This window comes from Lepidothrix coronata, unplaced genomic scaffold (assembly GCF_001604755.1).
Source record: "Lepidothrix coronata isolate B3197 unplaced genomic scaffold, Lepidothrix_coronata-1.0 Scaffold97, whole genome shotgun sequence".
Classification (NCBI taxonomy): domain Eukaryota; kingdom Metazoa; phylum Chordata; class Aves; order Passeriformes; family Pipridae; genus Lepidothrix; species Lepidothrix coronata.
In genome coordinates this window covers 474,463-498,489 of record NW_016690277.1, presented here as the reverse complement: position 1 = coordinate 498,489, position 24,027 = coordinate 474,463, and the positions used below count along the sequence as shown (strand labels likewise).

The following is a 24,027-nucleotide window of genomic DNA, read 5'->3' as shown; positions in this document are numbered from 1 at the left end:
CGGAGGGGCAGCGGCGGGGCGGGCGCGGAGCGGCGGGAGAGGTGAGCGGGGCCAGCGGGGCCGCCGTGCCGGGCGCGGAGCCGGAGGACGCGGGTGGGCTGGAGGGGAGGGGAGGGGACCGGAGCACCCAAAGTTTCGCTGCTGACACCCCGGGTCCGCGGTGGTCGCTCCGGCGGCTCCTCGGGTGCGCTGTTACCTGGCTCCCGCAAGTTTCCCAGTGCCCGGAGCGTGGGCGCTGTGGCGGGAGCGGGGCTGCTGGCTCGGTGAGTTTCTCCTCCCGCCTGTTGGTTTTTTGAAAGCTGGAGGGTTTTCCTCCCGTAGGAAGCGGGTTTCGAGGCTGGTAGCCCCCGTGTCCCGGCAGGGCGGGATCGCAGCATCGGCGGTGCGGGAGCGGCGGCACTGCCCGAGCACCGGCTGCGCTGGGAGAGCTTGGAAACTGCGAGTTCCTCGCTTCGTTCGTGTCTTCTGTCTGCTGTGAGAGGGAGCTTGCTGTTCTCCTACTAAATGGAAGTAATAAAAATCAAAATTCGGTTAGTAATGAAATTTTCTTTGCATGTCGAGTGATGGAGTAACAGGAGAGCGGCGTTTTTAGCCGTTTGGGAAGGAGAGGGTGACATCCTGATAGCGAAACAGGATTTGGATAGGTCTGGTGGCATCGCATTATATGCCGAAGCAGGTTAGGTAAAACCTCTGACCTTGGCTCCCTTTAGACTAATGTAGGAGCATCCTTCGTGTGCTGAGTTCTGGGAAGATTTGGAAATGCAGAGTACGCCTCAGGAGAGAGCAGTTTGTCTCTTGGTTAAAACGGTGTTCGATATCTTGGCTCAATACTGTGCGGTGTAGGAGGATCTTCACAGAGAAATTAAACCTTTGGAGATACTATTGTGCTAATGAATAGGTGTTAAAATGTCAGATGTCCCTTAAAACTGGGGAATAATATCTCTTTATGGATTAGAGGCCTCAGTGTGATTTATTTCTCTCCCTCTTTCTTATGCTCTCATATGATTCTAAAACATGGTTTGTGTTTTGTGGGTTTAATTGCATTCTTGGGCAACTTCCTGAAAGAGAAACCTGGTAGACTGATTTTTTTTTTTTCTTTTTCACTGCACTGAAAAATGACCTCTTTTTCCTTTACTTTCTCTTGTGTGAGTATTTAGTAATGTCTTGCCCCCAGCTTGCCACAGGAATTCGTTAGAAACCTGGTTTCTTAGGGAGTATTCACAAAATGTACGTAGGTGTAAGCAGCTGTGCTGCCGTGTAGTTTGGAAAAACGGGAGAAGCTGCAGACATCCATGAGAAAAGGGAAAAGCAGCTGCAATGACTGCTGAGTGATCAGATGAGTCTTTAAAGTGTGTGAGGTGAAGACCAGCACAAATAAAAAACCTGAATGATTAAGTAGATTAATTCAACTACATATAAAATGTACTAACTTGGAGTTTTAGAATTTTATGGGGTGTGATTAAACCTATGAGCATAGCAGCTCTTTGGCACAGGAGTAAACTTTTGAGTAATGAGTGCCAGTCCGCACCTTTTTACAATGATAGACAAATTGTATGTCAGACAAGCTGTAAGCAAATTTTGTCAGTGCTCCTAAGGTGCTGAAAAGCTGCTTATCTGGGCATTATTGTTTTTTCTGCTCCCCAGGTATCAGGGTGATAGAAGAACTCTTTGCTTTGAATGGTGATGCGGTCATCACTGTATATATAGCTCCATGTATCTCGTGTGGGAGGCAATAGAAACTCACGTCAGTACAAAAAAGAAAACAACAGAAGCCTGCAGTGGATTTTGTCTCAAGGTGTATACAGAAGTGCTGAAGCTTCTGTTTGGTGTTGTCATTGACAACCAGGAGAATAGCACGGCTTAGTGGCATGTGGAGACTTTGTGTGGGTCTCTAAATTGCACAGCCAGAAGCGTGTTCCAGTCCTAGAGCTTCTTAACAGAGTATTGTTAAGCAGAAAACTGTCAAGCAGGGAACCCAGTAAGTTGAACTAGGCATTTTTAGACTAAATTGAAGTGTGTGTGTGTGTATAAATACATAAAAATAACCACCTCACCTTATTGCTAGGAATTACAGTGGAAATGGCGGATCAGAGAGAACTCTGGCTGGAGATTTGTGTTGCTGGTGTGATGGTGGGCTCAGTAGGTACCTGGCTTATGCAGCTGATTGTGGCTTTTGATTCTTGCTAGGCAACTATTGTGCCCATATCTGAAAAACGTGAGGCTCAGTGGAAGGTTTTTCTTGGAAGCTGGAGTTAGGGTTGTCTGGACTGCTTGAATTGCTTCATCACAAGCATGCATGAGAGAGCATGCTTTTGTAATACTAATTAGGGGGAAATTCAGCCTAATCATCAAAACATTTCCAGTTACTTGGTCTGTTAACTGGATTCTACTACTCTCTAGGGTCAAAGGTTTTATACGTGGGAAGATGGGAAAGATGGATTAATCATCACTAATCTGTAAAGTGTTGCTAGATCCAGTCAGTTGTCTTTGTGTGCCTCTGGGCATCTTGCCAATCACCTGTGACATAACTTACAAATCGTGTTTTACACCAAAGTACTGGTTTGTAAGTACCACGTAATTCAGTGGACGTATACCAGCCATAAACAGCTTCTCAATAAGCAGAGTGATATATAAAATTATCTCTTTTCAGCTTTGAAGAACAGGTAGCAGTAGCATGCAGTAGTCATGCAGTAGTCAATCACCTACATACAAATTTAAAGATTAGCAATGTAAATGTTATGAAAATACAAGAAGGTTTTTTTATTGTTATTAAAGTAGATAGCTTCCCTGTGTAAAAATATGAAAAAGCTGAATATGAGCAACCATGTGCACGTTCAGGTGTGTCTCCTCTAAGATGGTTAAAGTGGTGGGGTGGGAGGAGAACAAAAAGAGATGAAAATAAAGGTGGTAACATTCTACAGTTGTAGCTACACGAATGTTTGGGCTGGCATGCTATGAAAAAAAAGCTGTCCTGTGTTCTTTTTTCACGTCTCTAGTGATAGGCTCTAATTCACTATTTGACTTATATGAATACTTCTGCAAGCAGAGGTGAGGTCTCTGCTAAAGTGAGAGTCAGTGATCCTGGACAGGGAGAGGATGGGGCAATTTTAGTGGCAATGCTTCTATTAGCCATAGGTTCTTGAGCTGTTTGTCATGGCCTCGAAATATACTTAAGTGCTACCTGAAATGCTGTATTTGTGCTTTAGCACCTCTTCTTGAGCGATGTCTGTGGAAACAACGTGCATTTTGGCAGCTGCTGTATCTTGTCTGTGATCTGGTGTTCACCTTTAATAGCCAGAAAGATTTTTTTCTTATATTTTCAGGCTGAAATCAGAAGATGCCTTATGCTGGGGTCGAATAAACTGCTTTGTGGCATAATTAAGTATGAAAGCATATTTATCTTGTGGAATTATCTCCCCATGGTGGAAATTGCAGTCTTGCTGTCCACACTCATCAATGTGATATGAAGTGTGGGCTTCAAGCAGTCTCCTGTTGTCTCCTTGGGCTTTGGAAACTGGCCTGAACTTCTTTTTATTATCATGGAACCATGAAAGCAATTGTGGAAGGCATCAAGGCTGATTGCCAGTGAGTTCTGAAGTTAAGATGCCTGCTCAAGGCTGTGTATAGGTAGTGGCCTCAGCATGCAGGCAGGTTTGTTTGTGAGAATTATTAGTTGTCAAGAGACTGTAAGCTACAGTTGTAAATCCCACTGGGGTCTCCAGAAGTACTGTTGAGAAATGCTGGTACATCTTACCTCTCTTAGTTTGGCTGATGTACAGATGATGTGAATTTATGTTAATCAGTTACGTGGCTTTGACCAAGACTCGTTTCTTACTTAAATGCTTTTTTTATTATTTAACAGCTTGCACTTTAAACTTCTATTGCTGCAGAAGGGCATTTTGTGGTATTTAGTGATGTTTCTCACTGCTTCTGAGAGGCACTGTCACCTGGTCTGATGTACGAGCTTCTTCTGGCCAAAGGTTGAGTGGGTTTTGAGGTTTCATGTTTTCATGGGAGAGGGGCAGTTTGTCATTGTCTCTGACAGGTTACAGGTACAGAACGAAGAGGAGAACTGAACATAACTAACTTTCTCATTCTGTTATCTTCTTACGTTACATCTCCAAATAATCTAAGAAATATACGTAGAAGTTGGTGGATTATCTGTTAGCTATACATCTCCATTTTGCTATATACCTTCCTCTTCCAGGAGTAGTTCGTGTTGCTTTCTCAGCACTGAAACAAGCCTCCAGCTGCTCTGGCAGCTCAGCTTAAGAGGCTGCTTTCCCAGCTAATTGCCTACTTCCTCTGCAGAGGTTCGTCATCTGCGTTACAGAAATAGTGATGGACTCTTCGGAGGCTTCTCAGCCAACACAGCTCCCAGCTCAGCCTGCAAACTTTCAGGCTGAACTGAATCAGATGGTTTAATATACCAGGTCATGACCTGCTCTTGCAGAATTCATGGGCGTAGTTCATACTCGGTTGTCCCTTTTTTCCTATGGAAATTTAAGTCTTGCCTTTCCAAAAACCTGTAGTAAAGCCAGTGGGATCAGTCGGAAGTGAGGTGAGATTAAGGAAAAGAGTGTGTTCTCTTAAATACAGTCTTTAAACAGCTGGTAATTCTCTTATTAACTGATTAATGTAAGTCCTCTTGCAGATGACTGAGGAGGTGTCTATCTGAGCATATGGAGAGTTCCCAGCACAGTGCTTCATTCCTACGTCCTTACAGCATCTGTGACTGCTGGTTGCATTTGTGGTTGGCTGGTTCTGCTTCTGAAGCTGGGAGGGGGGAAAAGATAAATATATGTAAATGTCTATATCCTGTAAAGGGAAATGTGAATATCCTTATCCTTTTTGGGTAGCCTTCAACCCAGTTCTGAAACAGCTGAGAAAAGGCCACTAAAAACTAGTATCTCATGTTCCTGTGAGCTTAAGTCTCTTTCAGTGATGCTGTCCTGGATACAGAAACTCAGTATACTTTTTTTCATCTTAAGTACTAATAGTTTGACTATTTGACTTTACATTTGTTATCTAGCCTTTCAGATGAGAAGGTGGTTTCTAAATTAGCTTGCAAATAGGAAGTGGTTGATTGCTAATGTTGTACAGTATGATTAATAAATAAATAAAAGGCTAGTCACCTCTTACTGTGCAGATCTCCAACCACAAGTACAGTAAATGGTTAGAACACTGTTCCAGGTAGTTTTGTCAGTTGGTAGCATTCCCAGGATACAAATGCTTAAAGTATCAGGTCTTGGCTATCAATGAGTTTGTGTAAGTAAAAGTTTTTATAGAAGTTCTTGTTATGAACAGAGAATACTGGACTTCCAATTTATTTTTATGGTGAAAAAAGTGTACTGATTGCAACTGTGTAAATTTAGAGAACTGCCAACACTATTATTGCCAGAGCCTTTCCTCTTGTAGGAGGAAGGATAAGTAAAAAATTAGTAATATTGAATTAGCATTATTTTAAGCGGGGTTTCTTAAAGGCCACTTGGAAGACTGGGAGCCTGTCTCCTGTTACCAGCTGGGCATCTCTAACCCAAGCATGAATAGGCTTTGGTTAGATGTCATGTGGCTGATATGTCCTCCTACCTCTCTTAGCTTCGCAGAAGAAGCTACATAGCTTCTTAGCTATGTAGAAAACCAAATTTTCAGTTGTGCTGTAAACCTAGACTGAACCATAGGGTGTGGAATGATGGGAACTGGGCTTTGTAGGGTGTTGTTTCGTAGGAAATACAAGTACCTCTTCTGTAGAGTAACCTAAAAGGTGTAGAATCTGAAGGCAAACTGTCATCTATCTCCTGCTCTGCAGCAACTCACATGCCTTTTCAAAGCTCTACTGAAATTTTCACTAGTGGCTCGAGGACTCAATTCTATACCTTTAGCTTTCTTTTCTTTGCTTGACAGTTCTTCAAGTCCCAGTGTTACAGATATTAGTATCTTAACCCTTCTGAAGAAGGATGTATACTGGAAAGCTCTTGGCATTCAGTCTGCTCCAAGCACAGCTTCCCACAGTTTTTAAGTGGCCATGGAGCCATCTCCACTAGGCTGTTTCTACTCTCAGCCTGGTAGGTGCAAGACACAAGGCATGAGTCACTGGCCAGCAGATTAAAATTTACCTGGGGAGAGGAGAACCAAATTTGTTTCCCCTGCAGGGGTGTAGAAATGCCAGAGTCATGGTATCAGATGATACCAAGATACCTGCAAAAAGTGAAAATGAGTAAGGATATTGGGTTGCCCTTTAATATTTTTTAAGGAAGAAAGAAAGGTCAAATCCTATGGAAGAGGTGGGACTTAAGGTAAAGGTGGTGGTGAGGTACCTGATAAGATACCAGCCATTGTTAGTCCAACACGTTGTGGACTATTTACTTCATAAATGTGTACTTATATAGCCCATTATCAAAGAGTTAATACCTTGTACCTTCATTAATGGGAGCTTGCAATGCTGTAGGCTTGCCCTTAGCTCCTAATGAGCCCCTGCTTGCATAATAAGCATTGTTAATGTACAGTAGATGTGGAAACTGTGGTTCCATGAGTGTTCCTTCCACAAAAAAAACTTAAAATGTGAACTTGAGTTTAGGCAATTGCTGTGATTGTTTAACCACTGTTCCCTCTACTGGGGTGAATCCAGAGCAAGAAGGTATAGCCTCACCAGCATGTTGTGAAACACTGCTGTGCTGCCTCTTTTTGGGAAACTGGTTCTGCAGCATTAGTCATGATGAGCTGACTGTCCCAAGCTTGTTTCTTCATTACGTTAAGATAACCACATTGCATAAAGACCTTAAGAGCAACAAAACCACTTCTTTAATAAAGGGACACCAGTAAATTAAAAGCATAATTCTCTTTAACCTTCCTGATACTGTAAAACTTGATAATAGGTCTTGGAAAATTCTGTGGCAATGCTGCTTTAAATACAGGAGTAAATAATATTTACAGGAGTAAATAATACATAGAAACTTTTAACAACAGCTGTTGAGCTTATAGCTGTGAGAGAATGCAGATAAAATTTGAAAATTGTGGTAGAAGTGTGCCCAATCGTATCAGCAAACTGTATTTGCTCCATGAAGCAGGGCTTAAGTTGGCTTTTTTTAATTATGTAAAAATGAGAGATGGAAGGAAAAGCAAATGATACATAAATGCCTATCTATGTTCTTGAAACTCTGAATAGTACCTGTGTAGTGGAGTGGTGAAGTAAAAAACACTCTGGTCAGCTTTGCATGATGTGAAATTCATCTTTGTAATGAACTACCGTGACCAAATGGTATTGAAGACAGATACTGGTGCAAAAATCAGGGTGGCTTAGGAACTGGAGACCCTGTTCATGAGGCCATGGAAAGTTTTCGATGGAGCTCGTCCCTCTGCACTTGATGCTTAACAAATTTGCAAGAAGTGGTGGTGGTCAGGACTCTTGATAAAGAAGCACTGAACTTGTAACTTACTCCTCATGTGGGAGCTGTGCTTGGACAAGGAGATGGTTCCTGTCTGGGACCAGCCTGGTTTAACAAGCCAGGGCTCTGCTGGGAGATTCCTGCTTGGCGGGGGAGGCTGGTTGGACACGGCAGAACAGGCATTCCAGACCGAAGTGACCCATCTTGAAACACAAATGCACTAAAAAACTGGGAGGAATAGGAATAACAGAGGAAGGTTTAAGGTTGAGAGATGAAGGACTGAGCCATTACCATGCTTTCTGCAGCTGTGTGCAATGGTGGCTGTAGTGCCTGAAATCAGACCAATATCTTAACATACAAAGTTAGGTTGTTTTTTTTTTTTTTTTAAAAAATCACTTCCAGTTTATCTCTGTGTACAAGTTGTTTATATCTTGTTGACGGTAACTCACTCCTCTTCAAAGCAGTGTAAGTACTGAGCTGTTTAAAAGCTAGCAATCATCTTTTCTTGGTAACACTGTGCATATACTAAACTTTCCAACTATTGGGTAACAGTGGAAAGAGTTGTCAGATAAAAATGGAGAGCCAACATTCAGGACGTACCAGAAAACCTGGAGGAAGATGAAATGTTTCCCAGATCTGTTGTGTGGAAGAAGTCACTCCTGAACTCACCTGCATTCAGACCATGATAGGAGAAGATACTGAAGCTGAAGGCTTTGGGATGTAAGAAGCTTAGGCGGGGAGTTATGAACACCTGTGAGGGGGAGAGAAGCCTACTGACAGGTTTGAGTGTTTTAATTATGTTTAATATATATTTAATTATGCTGCCAAGTGGGCATCATCTGAAAAACAAGACCCAGCATCTGACCTTCCCATTGCAACCAGAGTGGTCTCATTGCTTGGGAGAAACAATTGCTGTGTGCCCAGCCAGCTTCTTGAATGACTGTTAACAGGTTTGGTTGAGTATTTATTCAGTCCTGCTGGAGAGAGTTGGTTAAATGCCTGAAGTGAAGCTGCTTTCTTTGAGCTCACATGTCAGCTGAAATAAGACTTTTAAATTAGTAGCCCAGATGGCACTGACATGGAAACATCAACATCTCGGACTTGGAGAGGTCCCTGAATGTTTGTTCCGGGCCGAGTTTCCCTGGGTACACAGGCTGCCCAGTGTCTGCCACGTGGGCTCAGGAGATCTGAGCTTTTTGAGCTTAATGCATGAGACCAGCAATGCTGTGAGACTCTGCTGTTTACTTTTAGTCTGTTTAGCTGTGCTTGCTGCTGTTTTGGTTACAGCTATTCACAGAAGTGCAGTCTGGTGTGCAAACTTCCTGATGGCGTGGTATGTCTTTAAAGAAACTGCAGAATCAATCTTGCAGCTGCAAGAAGGAATTTTTTTTGGTTATACGTTATTGCTGTTGAAGTCAGGCTTCAAAATAAACTCTTGGAGGTGTCTCATAGGAAGTGCAGCCAGTGCAGATATCTAAAACTCTATGTGCAGTTCATTATTTCTTCCTCGATTCACTTCAAAGTGTTCTTCAGGCTCTCTGGGATAGGTCTTTTCTCCAACTTAGATTTTAAATATGAGTATTTTTTCAGCTTATATTTTGCCTCTGATCTCGAACCAAACTAATTTCTCTTCTTCCTCTTGGGAAGAGGGCAGCAGCTTGGTTTGGCTCTCTGAAAACTAAGTCCTTCCTAAGCTAGTTCTTTCCTGTAGGAGGATCTCCATTCTTAGCAGTTTTTTGTGCTTGGGGCTGAGATGTAATTTCTCCCTACTCTACCAAAAGCTTTTCTAGACCCAGATTAAAGACTCTATATTAATATAACTCCGCTTTTGTACCAGGCGTTCTGTAAATGCAGGCTGGAGGCATCATGTCCTCTTGGTTGACATAACTATTTCCATAATAAATTTCAGCCAAAAACTTAAACTGTGCATTATGGGGGTGATCTGAAGAGCTGAGCCTAGTGAGAGCTGAGTATGCTGCCTAGTGTGTCAGAGGGTTAGTGTTTTGAACACCAGCTTGAGGCTGAGGTCATCTAGAGATTGATATCCTGAAGACTTTTCATCATCTGTCATGAAACAATGCAGAATTATCAGTGTAGATAGGACGTGGAACAGTCATCTTCTCCTGCCTTTCACAGAGCTCTGTGCCTGACTGGAATAGTTATCTGGAAATTATATAGCAGTTTAAACTAGGCTCTGCAGTTAGATACAGGTATAATTAGTACTTCAGTGTGGTGTACAGGACTTGGTGTGGTGCTGTTCAGTGAGGCAGGGGGAGTTAAGGAGTCCTTGGTGTGCTTACCATGGACATGGCATCCCCCATACAGCTGAATGTGTGACACTGTCATCTGTTTTGTTCAGAAAATTTAGCATTAGGGTTAAGAACTGGATTTGCATAACAAACTGCAGGGGGGCCTGCTTTGGGTTTTTATTTATTTATTCTTTAGATACATTTCTTTGGGTTAGTGACAGTATTTACATTGCCTATTAAGAAGTCTAAGTTGTGGGATGTCCTTCCTGTAAGTTCTCAATTTAAGAAGTGGGCAGCCTACCCTGAAGAGGGACAGTTTTTTTTTGGTCCAACATCTTTCAAAAGCCCACATTTATGTAAATGAATTCGCCTATACACCTTCCTCCTTCTCAGTTAACTTTGTAAAAAATTTAAAGGTCACAGGCAAAGAAATGCCTAGCTTGTATTTTTGTTTGGCTTTCTGAAGCATTAGATTCAGATTTAACTATCACTAAGTTTTCAGCTTCAGTGTTATGAAAGCTTGTTGAAAGCTTGTTGGTATTCTGTATAGCAGGTCAGCTGTTTTCCATCCTACACACTGTACATCCTTTTGGATTTCTTTTCCTTGCAATGTACTTAAGCTGTTTCTTTCAGGATATGCAAATGCACTTGTTGTTACTGAACTGCATAGAAGTTGAATATACTGAAATCTGTGACGGAAACATTAATAACAGGGATGCCACTTTTGCTCAAAGATGAATTTATATCCTCAGATGAAATTATCTCCCTTTTTATTTAACAACTGTTGCCTGGTTAAGCTATGCAGTGGCCATAACAGGGCCAGGCCAGGAAGGGGCTGCTCTGTAACTGGTGTTGAAAAGTGTTTTTATGCTTTTCCCATGCTCAGAGCACTGCATGACTTTATTTCACTTATTAAGTATCTCCTAGAGATTGTGCTCCAAAACAGAGACCAACCTGCCTTAGTAGCATGTTGGGGGTAGAGGTGAGGCAAACATCCTGTACCTGGTTTCCCAAGAGGTCTTCATGTTATAATTTGAAACAAAACAACAAACACAAAAAAACCCAAACAAAAAAAAAGTCCTGCAGCAGTGGCCTTGGGGGCAGAGTTGGATTGTTTTGACAAGGCTTCACATGTGTCATGGGGAAAATGAAAGGCTGTCATCCTGAGTCTGCAGGGGCTGTCACCAGTGAAGTAGAAAATTTAGGGACTTGCGCTATATTGCGGTATAGGCAAAAAGAGAAATGTCTGACTTGAGCTAGGTTTGTGCAGATGCACTGTGTAAATGACAATGAAGCATTGTTTTATTTGATTTCAAAGAAGTGTCACTCCTGTCTGTGCCCTCATAATATACTTCTTGAGGTGTGATGTGTCAAAGGTAGATGTGCTCAAAATAGCCCAGTCTCCTTTGGTTTGGGCCAGGTGGAGCTGCCTCAGTCAAAAGCAGGGTTTTCAAATTTCAGCTCAAACTCTGCTTTGTGGTTGTCTGGCACTGTCCCTGTCCATCACTACATGGGACAGGCTGTATTGCACCAACATTAACTTTTGCTTGCTTGTAAGTGCATCTGGTAAGAATCTCTAATAGTTTTGGGGGTTTGAGGCTTTGTTTTGCCAAGGTATTTGGTAAAGGTAAAAGTCTGTTTAGTATCGGGATTCAGAATTTGTTTAAACTGCCCACTGGGTTTCCAAATAGGGAGAAGAGGTGGCCACCAAACCACCAAAGAAACCTTAAACCCTTAACTTCTCTTGGCGTGTCAAGCCACACTTGCCTCCTGCAAGGCAGCATTGCCATCAGCATAGAGCTGCTGCCTGGGAGAAAGGGGAACCATGTGCCTAAGAACAAAACTAGAGGTTCAGATGACTTGTGCCAGCATCAGGAAACACTCAAGAACATTCCTTAACATTTTTTTACTTAAAAGTACAAGTTCACTTTCCCTGTCAGGCTCCTGGCTCTCCCCATGACAGCTTTGTGCTGTAGCTGGTGGTGAGAGGTGCAAGGTGAACCTGGGTGACTCGTGTAGCCTGTTTCAAGGGCTTGGGTGGCATTTGGGTTTTCTTCCTGCAGGTCTCTGCTGCAGATAGCCAAATCCTGTCTAAATTTTGGATCAAGCATGAATAGTTCCTGTTGATGGTTGATGTGGAACTCCTTTGGAAGGAACTGTACTTCAGTGACTTCAGAACTGCTTGGTGGATTATTGGGTTGATGGGAAAGACTTAATTATTGGGTGGGCTGTTAGTCTGCTTTGTAGGACAGTGTTTTTACTTTTATTTGCATAACTTAAATCAGTCCAACAAGCTGCTCTGGTAATATTAACAGTTGGACTGAGGGGAGAAAGATGTCTCAACTCCTTCATTATTTCATTTGGTTTATTCTGTGCTGCAGTGGCAAACTTTAACAAAGCCAGTTCTGTCCCCTGAAGCGGTGTAAAAGAAAGTGGAGATGCTGTATTTTGCTACTTTCAAGTGCTTTAGCACAGCTAAAGTACATGCTATTAAAAGACGATTAAACAAATCTGTGCAAACACCAGCTGGTTTGATGGTAATCAAATGCTCCAGCGTGGTTTGAACTTGCGGCGTAGGTAGGCTGGCGATGGCAGAGCTCCTGGGAGCCACACGCCCTTGGAGTGTGTGGGAGGAGGCTGCGAGTGACGCCTCATCCCGAAGCTCTGCGGCTCTGCCGGGCCCGGCACCCGGGATGCTGCAGCCAGGAGAGCCAGTGTGCCATGCTGTGCAAAGGCTCAAGGCGGGCACAGACCCGTGTTGGGGGTTTGCGTGTGTTGTGCAAATGACACCTTATTCAGTTGTGTGCCTTCTGCGGCCTGATGAGCCTTTGGTGAACTAGGGAACCAGCTGATTCCTCCTCAGCGTGTTGGAAGACCAACAGCTCGGCGCGTTCTTGGAGTGCCAAAGTCAGCTTAGTGAGGCAACAGGCACGCTACTGGTCTGAAAATAGAAGTCATGGCTGTTAACTGTGCAACTGAAATGTCTTAAAAATGTGGTGAGCGGGGAACATAATTTAATGAAACTGAACATTATTGCATGACTGTTTCTCTAAGTACCTGTTCGCCCTAACAAAAAAGAGGTTGACTACAGTTTCATGAGTAGGAAGTACAGTGTAGTAGTTACAGTACAGTGTTTAAGATTTGGGCTTGGTTCTCTATAATCAGTTGCTGAGAGGTCTTGAGCAAACTGTTGCTGCTGCTTGTGCTTCATTTCCTAGGAGATCACGGGTGTCCTGATACTGAATTCTGTGTTAGACTTGCAGATAGGCCTGTTTTGAATGTTAACTTCACTCTGTACTCATTAGTTCCTGTATTTTATTAAATGGAAAAGTGCAGGTTGAAACCCAAACTAAACTTTGCATTTTAAAATGTAAAAGTTTTCCTCTACATTCCCATTATGGAGAATGCCAATTATGCAGCTAACTCTTATTGTTCTAGGCAGGTGTAAATTCCCAGGACAGAAGGTCTGTTTGCATATATACACATGCTTTTGTTCACTGCGGGGAAAATGATCTATAAAGTGTACTGTGCATCACATCTTAGTGGGTGAGGACTGTACCACACCACTTCTTGGCACTAACTTACCCTAAAGGGCAGTCTAAATAGAATGCCAAGGCTCATTTAATTGAAACACAAAGCTAACAACTTGTGTGTGGCGGGAGGTAATCTCCCAGTTTGGTGGCTTTTGCCCTGTTACATAGGCAGTGATATTTAGCCACTTCATGATTATCTCTGCATCTGGAAACCCCTAGGCCTAAAATACTGGTAGTGGTAAGTAAAATGCGAGTCTCACTGCCAGAGCTCTGTGAATGGTGTGTGGCACATGTGCAAGACTTGCCTGCTCTTTAGGTAAATAAGTGTTTACATTAAAAAGAAAAATGCTGTACTTGTGAAAACCGACTTAACTTTCCCCTCTTGTTTTCTTACAGATATCTCCAACCAGGAATCATGAACTGGTACTTCTCCCTCCTCTTTGTTCTTGGGACTTTAATGTCTGTATGTTCCCAGTTCAGTTTTTATCCTCTGGAGGAGCTTAGCTCTGATGTTGGAATCCAGGTCTTCAATCAAATAGTGAAAGCGAAGCCTCAGGACAATATTGTTGTTTCTCCTCATGGCATTGCGTCAGTCCTGGGGGTGTTGCAACTGGGAGCTGATGGCAAGACCAAGAAGCAGCTGACAACTATGATGAGATACAGTGTAAATGGTCAGTGGTTCCTAAGGTGGTTTTGGGTGTGTTATGTCAGAGTCTTCATGCTGTATGAGATGGCTTTCCAAGTGTGGTAGATTGCATCATGCACCAATTAACTGTGTTTACCAAAGCACAAAATGGACAGACTTGAAGCTAATTGGCAATTTGAGTATGGACACATATATATACTCCAACTGGCTTATAAGCAGCTTGGTTAATGACTTCAGGGCCCCAGCTAGAACTGCCTTTGTCCTTGCAAAATTAGTTTTTCAGAGTGATGTGGGAGGTGGTCCAGTGCCAGCACCGTGCAGGAAGGCTGCAGTACCCCATTTCAGGCTGTACTGAACAGCCTTTAATGTGCCACTCCTTAGATAAGAGGGCAAGAGAATATTTATTGGCACCATACTGAAAGCAATGCAAACTAACCATACTATTGATACTTTCACTTTGCTCTTCAGCTTTTTTCATGTGTTTCTGCTGTCATGATCCCTGTATCTTGTAGTGCCCTCTTCAGCCATTTCTGCTTGCCTCTGTGCCTGACACTGCATGCATCTGTGTTTGTGTTCCTCTGCCAATGTCTGCCCCTTGAGAGTGTGTAGCCTGAAGGTTCTTACTGCTTTAATTTGCACGCTATTTTCGTGAGTGTTTGCCAGCAAGACTTAAGGTCTTAGTGCCACCATTTTCCCTTACTTCCAAGAATAGGAAACCCTCTAAGAGGTAAGTGCACATTTAAATCTTGAGCAGTATTGTCATATGACATGCTGTTCTGTCTTCATTTGCTTTGCTGTTTTGGTCCTGGGTTTAAAGTACAGCAAAATTATTTGACAGTTTAAGATCGAAATGATGTACATTGAAATCTCTTCATTGGATGATCAACTTTAGGAACATCTGAATGCTCAAAATATAAGTATTTTGAAAAATTTTCAAGCATTATATCAACTTGTTTTATTTGGCCCACAGTCCTAATGCTGTGAGACACAGAGGTTCTCAAACACCCTAGAAGGTAGCCAGTACCTTGTTAGAGACTTGTTATGGGATGGGGAGATACCTATCTCATTGCACAGATTTCCTCTGCTCTTGTTCATGATTGCCTTGCAGTTCTTTGGCAACTGCAGCAACTGCTTCTTTGGAAAGGTAATAGTTGAAAAGTATTTAATTTGTCTTTAGCTGTCTTTTAATGCAATTTAGCAGCTGGAAGCAAAGAGGAGAGCCAGCATCATGAGACCAGACAGCTCTCCCCGGACCATCAGCAAGTGCTCCGTGGACCACCTGTGGTCCACAGAATACAGTTTGAGAACCTCTGTTATGGTATGTTCTCCAAAAGAATTTGCCCATAGTATTGGAGAGTGAACATTTAGAAATTCATACAACTGTACTGTTAAAGCATTCATGATACATGAAAACAGCAAAGCCATCTGAGGCTTTTTTCTTGTATGCAGCTAAGAGAATAACTCTGAACTAATTTATTCACTTCATATCTCAAGTTTGTCTACATCAGGAAGTAGTCTGGAAATGTTTCTGCCTAAGTTGTATTGGGAAACAGAGGAAACTCATTAATAACTCTGAAAAACAGCCACCCAAGGATTCTGTTCAATATAATGGTTGAACATGAAGTTGCTTGCCTGGCAAGAGCTTCCCTGTGTAGACAAGCACTCCTTCATAAGCCGTAACACTGGGGAGAACTGGGTATGGTGAACATAGCAGTTCTTCTGTGGTGCCATATGCCTTCTCTCATACACAGTGAAGGAGCTAGCAAGCACTTGATACAATCTGCTTTCGTGTCCTAAGGATCTTGACTGTAACACCAGAACCTGCTACTTTCCCTTTTTCCTTTTTTTAGAGACAAGCTCATGTGTTAAGGGATTGATTCCTGCTTGTAGCTGATTTAGGCTGGGACCTAGTCTTGAGGGAAACCAAGACTTGACTTGCACTTTATTAAAGAAATCTTGACAGTTTACTTTATTCTACAATAAATGGAAAGGAAGTATGTCAAAAACAATTTTTGCTTTACACTCTGCAGTTCAAAACCACTTGTTGTGCAAATCCTGCAGAGCTCTGACTGAGCAGCCTGACCCCTCGACTTTTTTTGTCACCGTCGCAGAACTGACAAGTTCTCTGGGCTTATATGATATGAAATGTGTTTTGGAACAGTCTGTTCTGTGGAAGAGCGTGGTTAGTAGCTCCACAGTAAGACTTGAACCTCAGTGTTATCCCCAGCACTGTCTGTTGCATTCTGAGCAGACACCTAGAGGGGCAGCAGGAATCACAGCAGAGGTCGTGTTTTTGCTGGGAAATAGTAGCAATCTTCAGATGAGAGATCAGAAGTGGTTGTTTTGGAAGTCCTCTGAGAATGCCTGCTTTGATCTCCTTTTCTAGTCCAGCACTTAATGTCTTACCTTTCATGTCATTAATAGTTTGTATATAAAGTAACCGTTCATCAATCTTATTCTAAATTAAACTTGCTGTTCTTTCCAACTAGGAGTTGGTAAAGCCTTAAAGAAGATAAACAGGCTCATAGTCTCAAAAAAGAATAAAGACATTGTAACAATTGCTAATGCAGTGTTTGCAAAGAGTGGCTTTAAAATGGAAGTGCCTTTTGTTACAAGGAACAAAGAGGTGTTTCAGTGCAGTGTCAAGAGTGTGGACTTTGAGGACCCAAATGCAGCATGTGATTCCATCAACCAGTGGGTGAAAAATGAAACAAGGGGTGAGTATTGGTGAGTGCCTCTGTGTGTGGCAGGGTGGTGTCTGAGACCTCAGATTCAAATGGAAATACTGGGGAAAGATGGGGAGGTGGAGGAGGCTCTGCCCTGCAGCTAAAACTGTCTTTTAGCTGGCATTACTGTGGTATTTTAGAGCTGATGGGCCAGGAATCAGCATCTCACTGCCCCAGCAGATGAGCCTATCTGATGGCCTGGAAGGGATGTGTGCAGTGTGTGTGCCTGTGTCCATTTGCCCCTGGGATCAGGGGAGCTTCTACTATTCTTTACATTCATACAACTAGTGAGAAATCCAAGCAGAGTTTGGAGCATGCTTTCTCTTGCAGCTGTGCTTTCTCAAACATAAAAGATACTTTCAGGCAACTCAGATGTTTTACTCAGTAAATCAGACTTACAGAAAGATGTAGGGCAGTTCAGCTTTTGCTCTGACTGCCCTGAACTCTTGTAAAATATGACCCTATTCTTATGACTCAGATTTAGTGGAGGACTTCTGCCTTGACAGAACTCCTCGTGATTCAAGCCTTTTGGCATCTAGTTGTCAAGATTACATGTGCTAAAGCCAAAGATCATGTTTTGCAACATTTCCCAGTCTAGGTGAACTACCTAGTTTGGTACCTCTTGGAGTTAAAACCAGTGCCTCCTGGATGTGAGGAGTGTGTTAATGATGTTGGATGTGGTATGTGTGAAATGAGGCTGTCAAATTCTTTCTCAACCACATCACCAGTTTTGCATAGCAATGTTGCAAGCAGCGTGTGAATGGGGAGGTGTTTCAGCTGAAACTATTACCACTGTAACAGTCTTAGATCTGTTCACATGCTGGAAAGGCCTTGTTAGCTGTTATAACATCAGACTATCAATTAGTAAGATGTGTTTGAATTCTAGTTATCCCAAAGGCTTACTTTTTGACAAAGAATACCATTGGCTTTATGAATTGTGAATGTATTGCCCTGTGAAGAGCTGGCATGCTCACAGATCAAGAGGTCTGAACTAATGTGTGCTTCACATTCCTCATGAACAGTTGGCAGCGTTATGACAGCAAATACTTAAGACTTCCTTTATTTCTTCTAGGTATGATCGATCAGGTTGTAGCTCCAGATGATATTGAAGGCAGTTTGACCAGACTGGTTCTAGTAAATGCTGTGTATTTCAAGGGCTTATGGAAATCGCGATTCCGACCGGAAAATACAAAGAAACGTCCATTTTATGGAGCTGATGGGAAGACCTACCAAGTTCCTATGCTGTCCCAGTTGTCTATCTTCCGCTGTGGTAAGCTCAGCGACTCCCACTACCATGGACAATGGTTGTAAACTCAGCTTCTTCAAACTGAAACAAGAGTTTTCTGTACATGTGGTGTTAAATGGTGCTGCTTGTTGCAGCTGATGCAGGCAGCTTGTGTTAGAAGAAGTGTCTGTGCTGCTGGGGTGTGGGTAAGCTTGCCCTGCAAGGTACTTAGCAGTTGCTTAAGGTTGAATATTCTGTCAAATCCTCTTGCCTTCCAAATGGAAAATCTGAAGTACCCAAATTAAGAAATTTGCATGTTACTTAAGCTTTGCTGTAAGGAAAAAAAAAAGGTACAGATTCCTAAGGAGTAAGAATAAGGAAAAGCTGCAACAGAGACAGAATGTAGAGGCTTACCTGGTGATGAGCTGTGTATGAAAGAAGATTGGAGTAGAATCAATCTATATTTTACTGCATATAAAGAAATGGAACTTGCACAGTCTCCAGTCCTGTGAGAGCCAGAAGAGCACGGGGTTAGTATGTTGGCTGTATCTCTCAAGGTGTGAAACAGCTCTTCAGATTGAGTCACAAGTGAAAAGAAGTTCAGCAGGTTCAGCCAGACTTCCTTCAGAAATTCTCAGAGCTGACATAAGCAGCTTGATGTGACTGACAATGAATTTCAGAGCTGCAGTGTTGCAGCCCTGTGGGGATTTTAGTGGTCAAAGTAAGATTGATACTCTGATATAAACTTCTGTTGCATCCTTCCAGGAAGTGCTACTTGGAACTTGCTTCCTTGTGTGCTAAATACAATCTGAGGAATAAGTCTGAGAGTACAGCTTTCTTGCTGTAAATCCAAAGAGCAAGACCCACTGTGCTTTTTTTAAATGCCTAGTTTTACTGTCAGTAGTGCTCACCTGATAATATTAGTAATTTATGTTAAATTAAACAGCTGTGACTTTCTGTCCCAAACCTATATGTTAGAGCAGATGTAATGTAGTACTTTAGGTGACTGCTGAAAGTGTGAGTTGGAGGAGGTGGGGGGGAAGCCTCCTGCAGTATGTACTAATCTGCAGAGTTTCAAAGTAGTTCATAACTTAAGATGGGGTTTAGCAAGACTATTATTTTGAAGGCTTTTGACTTCTGATGCTGGTTAAAGTCTCCATTATGTTTAAGCTAGAAAAGCTATTAAGGCTAGAAAGGAACAAAAGAAATACTGCTGAGTTAGGACTCACTTTAGTTTGTGAATCTCTGGATTTCCTCACACAGGGCTTCTGTTTTATCTATGCTTGCAAAGGGATCTTTAAAAGTTTAAATTTCTTAAGCATCTTCAATCCCATGAGCTGACTGAAGCTGAGCTTCCCCTCCTTTAGGGATGCCTCAGTAATGAGAGCAGTGTGTAGCAGATCAGGAAAGCAGTGCTTACCTGTTGGGACAGTTCACCTTGTGTTACTGTCCTGTAGCTGAATTATGCAGCCAGTGTTGTGGTCTGTAGGCTCTAGTTTGAGAACCACTGCCATAATAAAAAGAAATAATGAAACTGCCAAGCATGACACTATTCCTGCAAAAGTGTGATACTGCTGGTTTTGTAGCAATGTGAACTCAGTCAAGGCACGTTGCATGGCCCTGGCAATAAGATTTAATTAGTAATGAAGCTGTTGATTTTTCGGCTTGGGCTGATAAGTGCAAGTTTAGATGAAGAAAGGGGAAAGATAATAAGATCTTGCTGCTATCCAAAAACTTTGCCTGAAATCCTGTCTGTAGTTAAACTGACAAGTTTTCACTTGAAACTACTATAAAAAGCGTTTGCTTCCCAGCCTCATGCCAGAAATCCCACAGTAACTAAAGGGAACTTGGAAGAGGAGAGGGTTGCTCAAAGACAGTCTTCCTGACACTTGCTGTAACTTGGAGGTGTTGCTATCTCACTCCTTCTCATCTAATTGGCATCGTGCACTGCCTCTAAGTGGCTGATTTCCACTATCTTGAAAGGCTTAAGACTGCTTCCTAATCAGATCCTTATTCAGCAAGAAGATTAAGTAAATGCCACAGACTACTTCAGACAGGAGCTAGGAGCTCTTGCAATAGCTCTTGGAGGAAAAAGCTTATCTACAAGATCTCTTCAGGTTGGAAAGATGCTTTTCCTTGCTTTTTGTTTCTCAGTGTGCAGTTGGTTCTGGTACAGTTGAGATCTGAAGTAGAGATGCAGCTGCTTTGCAGACTTTGTCACTTTTAACGTAGCTTGCTTGCTGCTCTGGGCTGATGAGGTTTGTCTGGGACACAGGATGTACATTAAATGAGTATTTGCTCCTTGGTGTCATCCTGTCTGTGCTTCATGTAAAGCTAGCATCTCTCCAGAGCCCATGCCTTTTGAAGAGTTGCCTAGTAGGAAGCCTGTGACTCTAGAGTCAGTTTTAAGATGTGGGCAAAACTTTCCTAACAAACTCTTACAGCTGTAGGTATCTAAAGGTAAGATGGACACTTAAGGCTGTAGGTTATGGCTCACTAGATTTGTTTTTTGGGTTTGTTTTTTTTTAGGTACTACAAGTACTCCAAATGAGCTGTGGTACAACATCATTGAGCTGCCATACCACGGTGAAATGATAAGCATGTTGATTGCATTGCCTACTGAAAGCACAACGCCACTCTCTGCTATCATTCCCCACATCAGCACAAAAACAATAGGAAGCTGGATGACAACCATGGTAGCAAAAAGAGTGCAGGTTATTTTACCAAAGTAAGTACTGATGTAATCTGTTTCTCCTTCAGAGTGTTTTCAGGGGTTATTTATGTATATCTCATCTGATACAGGGTGACTTTCCTGATGCATTCATTTTTACCTTTTTTTGTTCCTACTAGATTTACAGCAGAAGCAGAAACAGACCTAAAGGACCCTTTGCAAGCACTCGGTATTACAGATATGTTTGACCAGTCGAAGGCAAACTTTGCAAAAATAACAAGTAAGGGGGGTTTTTGTTTGTTTTAATTCATGGTGGTCCTTCATAGTTCCTAGCACTGAATAAAGTGCCGCTTTACCAATCCAGTTTTGTCTGCTTTATCTTGGCTGCGTTACTATGACACTGGAGCTGGGTGTTATGTTGTAGCCAGCCAGGCATGACTGTTTGCTTCTGTTGAAGGTTGCATAGCTCTTTTTTTCCCTTGTCTTGCATTACAGCAGTAAATCATGGTGGTCAGTTTAAGATTTGATAATACAGCCTGGGGGTCTCAAGCATTGTCTAAAATCTGTGGCAAGACTTATAACAATACTGTACCTTAGACTGTGGCAAATACTGCAGCTACAATATGTAACTTTCCCTGAAGTATGTGTTTAATGACTTTTTCTTGAGCTCTGTAGGAAAGCTCAAGGATTACATTCACACTTTAAGGGACTGGACTGACCCAGAGCTGTAAATATTAGTATCTGAAAATGGAGTATAGACACTTCTGAACTCATGGCTGTAAAATGTCATTGTATTTTTCTTCTCTGCTTTTATTAAACTTCTCCATAATGATCTAACAAAAAAGTCTGCCTTGTGCTGGTTTAATTTGAAAACAAATTCCTGTGTTTGATTGAAAGCAAGGTGTGTTGCTAAGTGCTTTTTCCCCCTCCCTGACATTGAGATAAGTGTCTTAAATTCAGGAAGCATATTTTTTCAGGTTTGTTTTTTTTTTTTAAATTAAAACTGTAAATGAAAGTGAACACTTAAGTGAACACTTCTTAAACCATCAAATCGGAAAACCTAGTTAAATGGGGAGGGAGGAGAGTAAGATAGGTTATTCCCTGTTTTCCAGTTACTCAGTGACTGTATTCAAAGATGTTACCAGTAGTGTTCTTCCCTGCAGCTTCAGGATTTCAGCAGCTTTTATTATTCTGAGCCATGCTGGCATAGCTGCTAGCTACAAGGTACTTCAGGACTCTTTCAAGTAGTTTTACTGAAAGTGCTGTTCTCCATGGCTTTTTCAGGAACAGAAGGTCTTCATGTATCTAATGTTCTGCAAAAGACAAAAATTGAAGTTAGCGAAGATGGAACCAAAGCTTCTGCAGCAACAAGTAAGCAACTGCACTGATAACTGTCAGACTTGGGAAAACTCCATTATAAGGCTATAGCACTAAGCAAAGATAGTCCACTCAGAGACCATTGCAGGAATAATCTGACTTAGATCAGTTGATGGGTTTTATGTAATATCTCAAGAAAATCCCAATTTTCCCATGTTGATCACTGTAAGAAATGCTAACAGGCTTACTTCTAGAGAATTGTCTTCTAATAGCTCTGACCAGTCATAAAATGTTCTGGCTATCCAGGTGGCAAAGAGGACTGAGCTACTACGTGCTTTGGGTGACAGCCCAAGAGTTCCAGCTTTCTGTGGGTCTTGTATTGTCTTTTTAATATGCATCCTGTAAGAATATCATGTGACCTATGTGGCTTTAAATGTCTGAGTTGGTAGGTCTTAGGCATTTGTCTGCACCTGTGAAAGTCTATATGTATACACACACATATATATATATACATACACACATTAGGAAACTGATAGAGTATATCATGTGTTGTCATGCTTGATTTGTCTCACTCTGAGTCTTATCTTTCCTGCAAGCTGCAATTTTAATAGCCAGGTCATCTCCTCCGTGGTTCATAGTAGACAGACCGTTTGTATTTTTCATCCGGCACAATCCCACAGGTAAGCAGCATTCGTAGGTACTTTTTGGCTTAGCAGTTGAGTGTCAGTTATGTAATAGTGACAAAAGAAGTCTGGAGCTACTGAATAACTATTTTTAAAAAAATCGTGCAAGTATATTTTTATGCCTTTAATATTAGATTATTTTATTGGGAATACAACTCAGAACATGGTGAAAAATACATACTGGCTGCAAAGTTAACAGAAATAAGCATGGCAGGTTTATGGGTACAAAAAGAAGAGTCTTTAATAGTCAGAGTTCCTCTGAGGGCAGAGGAAACAACTCCTACTGATAGTGAATTGGTGAATAGGACCCAGCTTTCTGATGGACAGTCAGCTATTCAGGGCAGAGGCATGATAGGGGCTTCAGAGATCTAGGGTGTTGCTCCAGCCTGCTCTGAACCGAAGTCAGTGTTCAAATATAGTGGTCATGGCTTCTCTGCACTATGGGCTGATTATCCTAGAGCAGAGTTGCCCCATTTACTTAGAATAACTTGTCTGCTTCTTGCAGTGACATGTATGATAGATATGTTAGTTAGCAGGGAACAAATGCGCTGCCAGCGCTGGGGGAAGAGCAGGCTCCTGGCAGCAGTCCCCATCCCCAGGCTCCACAGAGCATCAACAGAACTGTGTCTCCAGAAATATGAGCTGGCCACCTATCCAAACATACACTTCCCTGGGCTCACAAACTCGAGGGAGGCTAGACAAGACTGACGAGGTGGCTTGGCTGTGCTCTGTGAACTTCATGCTTTTATGGAAAAAACTCTACTTGCAGACTATGGTAATCCTTGTTTTTGTTTCATCCCTCAGGTACAATCTTGTTTATGGGACAAATAAACAAACCTTGAATGTGGAAAAGACTTTCTTCGAGAAGTAAACAGGCACACCCCTGTTCTGTTAAATATTTTGTACACTACTCTTTGACTTCACTCAAGAGCTAGTTTTAACCACTGACTAGGTTTTGAAACAGGAGTCGACATAGTTCTGGCTTTGTGGGGAAAAATACAGATTGAAAACTACAGTATCTCTTCAAAATGTCTAAAAGATTCCCTAAACTACTGAATGGTTACCTATGCTAACAGCTTTTGAGCTTTTTCTGTATCTACTAAGAATTTTATGTATGGCTTTTGTGAGAGGATTTTAACAAAGAATGATAAACGTTTCTATTAATGTTGGTTTTTTCTTGTGTGTGGAAAAGGTCTAATTTTGTAGATACCACCTATCAAGACTACTTTTGGTTCTTGGTACCTGGATATTCTTGGTAGAAATAGAATAAAAGTTCTAGCAGTTTTTATATAGTGCATGTATCACTGAGAGTTCTAAAACTAGTGTGGTGTTCAATACACATCGCATTGTCCTGTCTTATTGTAATGTAAACTTGTCATTGCTAGTATACACTTTCTATTGGATTTAAATTTTATATTTGTTTTTGTACAAAGGAAAAAAATAAAAGTGCATTATGAACAGTCAGTGTTGTGGATTGTGGATGTGCTGGTGGATATTTGGCTCCAGAGCCCTGTGAACTACTTCTTTGAGACTTATTTCTAAGGAAGGTAAAAGGAGAGTGGTTTTGTGAGACCTTTCTGGGGGGAAGGTGT

General features: G+C 41.9%; 1 protein-coding gene across 3 annotated transcripts; it reads left to right on the top strand.

Annotated features, from left to right (window-relative positions):
- On the top strand, positions 1–23,899 carry SERPINE2 (serpin family E member 2). Of its 3 annotated transcripts, XM_017822430.1 has the most exons (10): positions 1–41; positions 13,564–13,838; positions 15,012–15,131; positions 16,303–16,530; positions 17,612–17,809; positions 20,294–20,492; positions 20,615–20,715; positions 21,720–21,806; positions 22,349–22,432; positions 23,240–23,899. In XM_017822430.1, the coding sequence occupies exons 2-10, from the start codon at positions 13,583–13,585 to the stop codon at positions 23,275–23,277; spliced, it is 1,311 nt and encodes a 436-aa protein (XP_017677919.1). In that variant the 5' UTR covers positions 1–41; positions 13,564–13,582; the 3' UTR covers positions 23,278–23,899. The 3 variants fall into 3 exon arrangements, with proteins under 3 accessions (XP_017677919.1, XP_017677918.1, XP_017677920.1); XM_017822429.1 differs by lacking the exon at positions 1–41 and having other exon boundaries at positions 15,015–15,131; XM_017822431.1 differs by lacking the exons at positions 1–41; positions 15,012–15,131 and having other exon boundaries at positions 23,240–23,894.
- Positions 23,900–24,027: the final 128 nt, after the last annotated feature.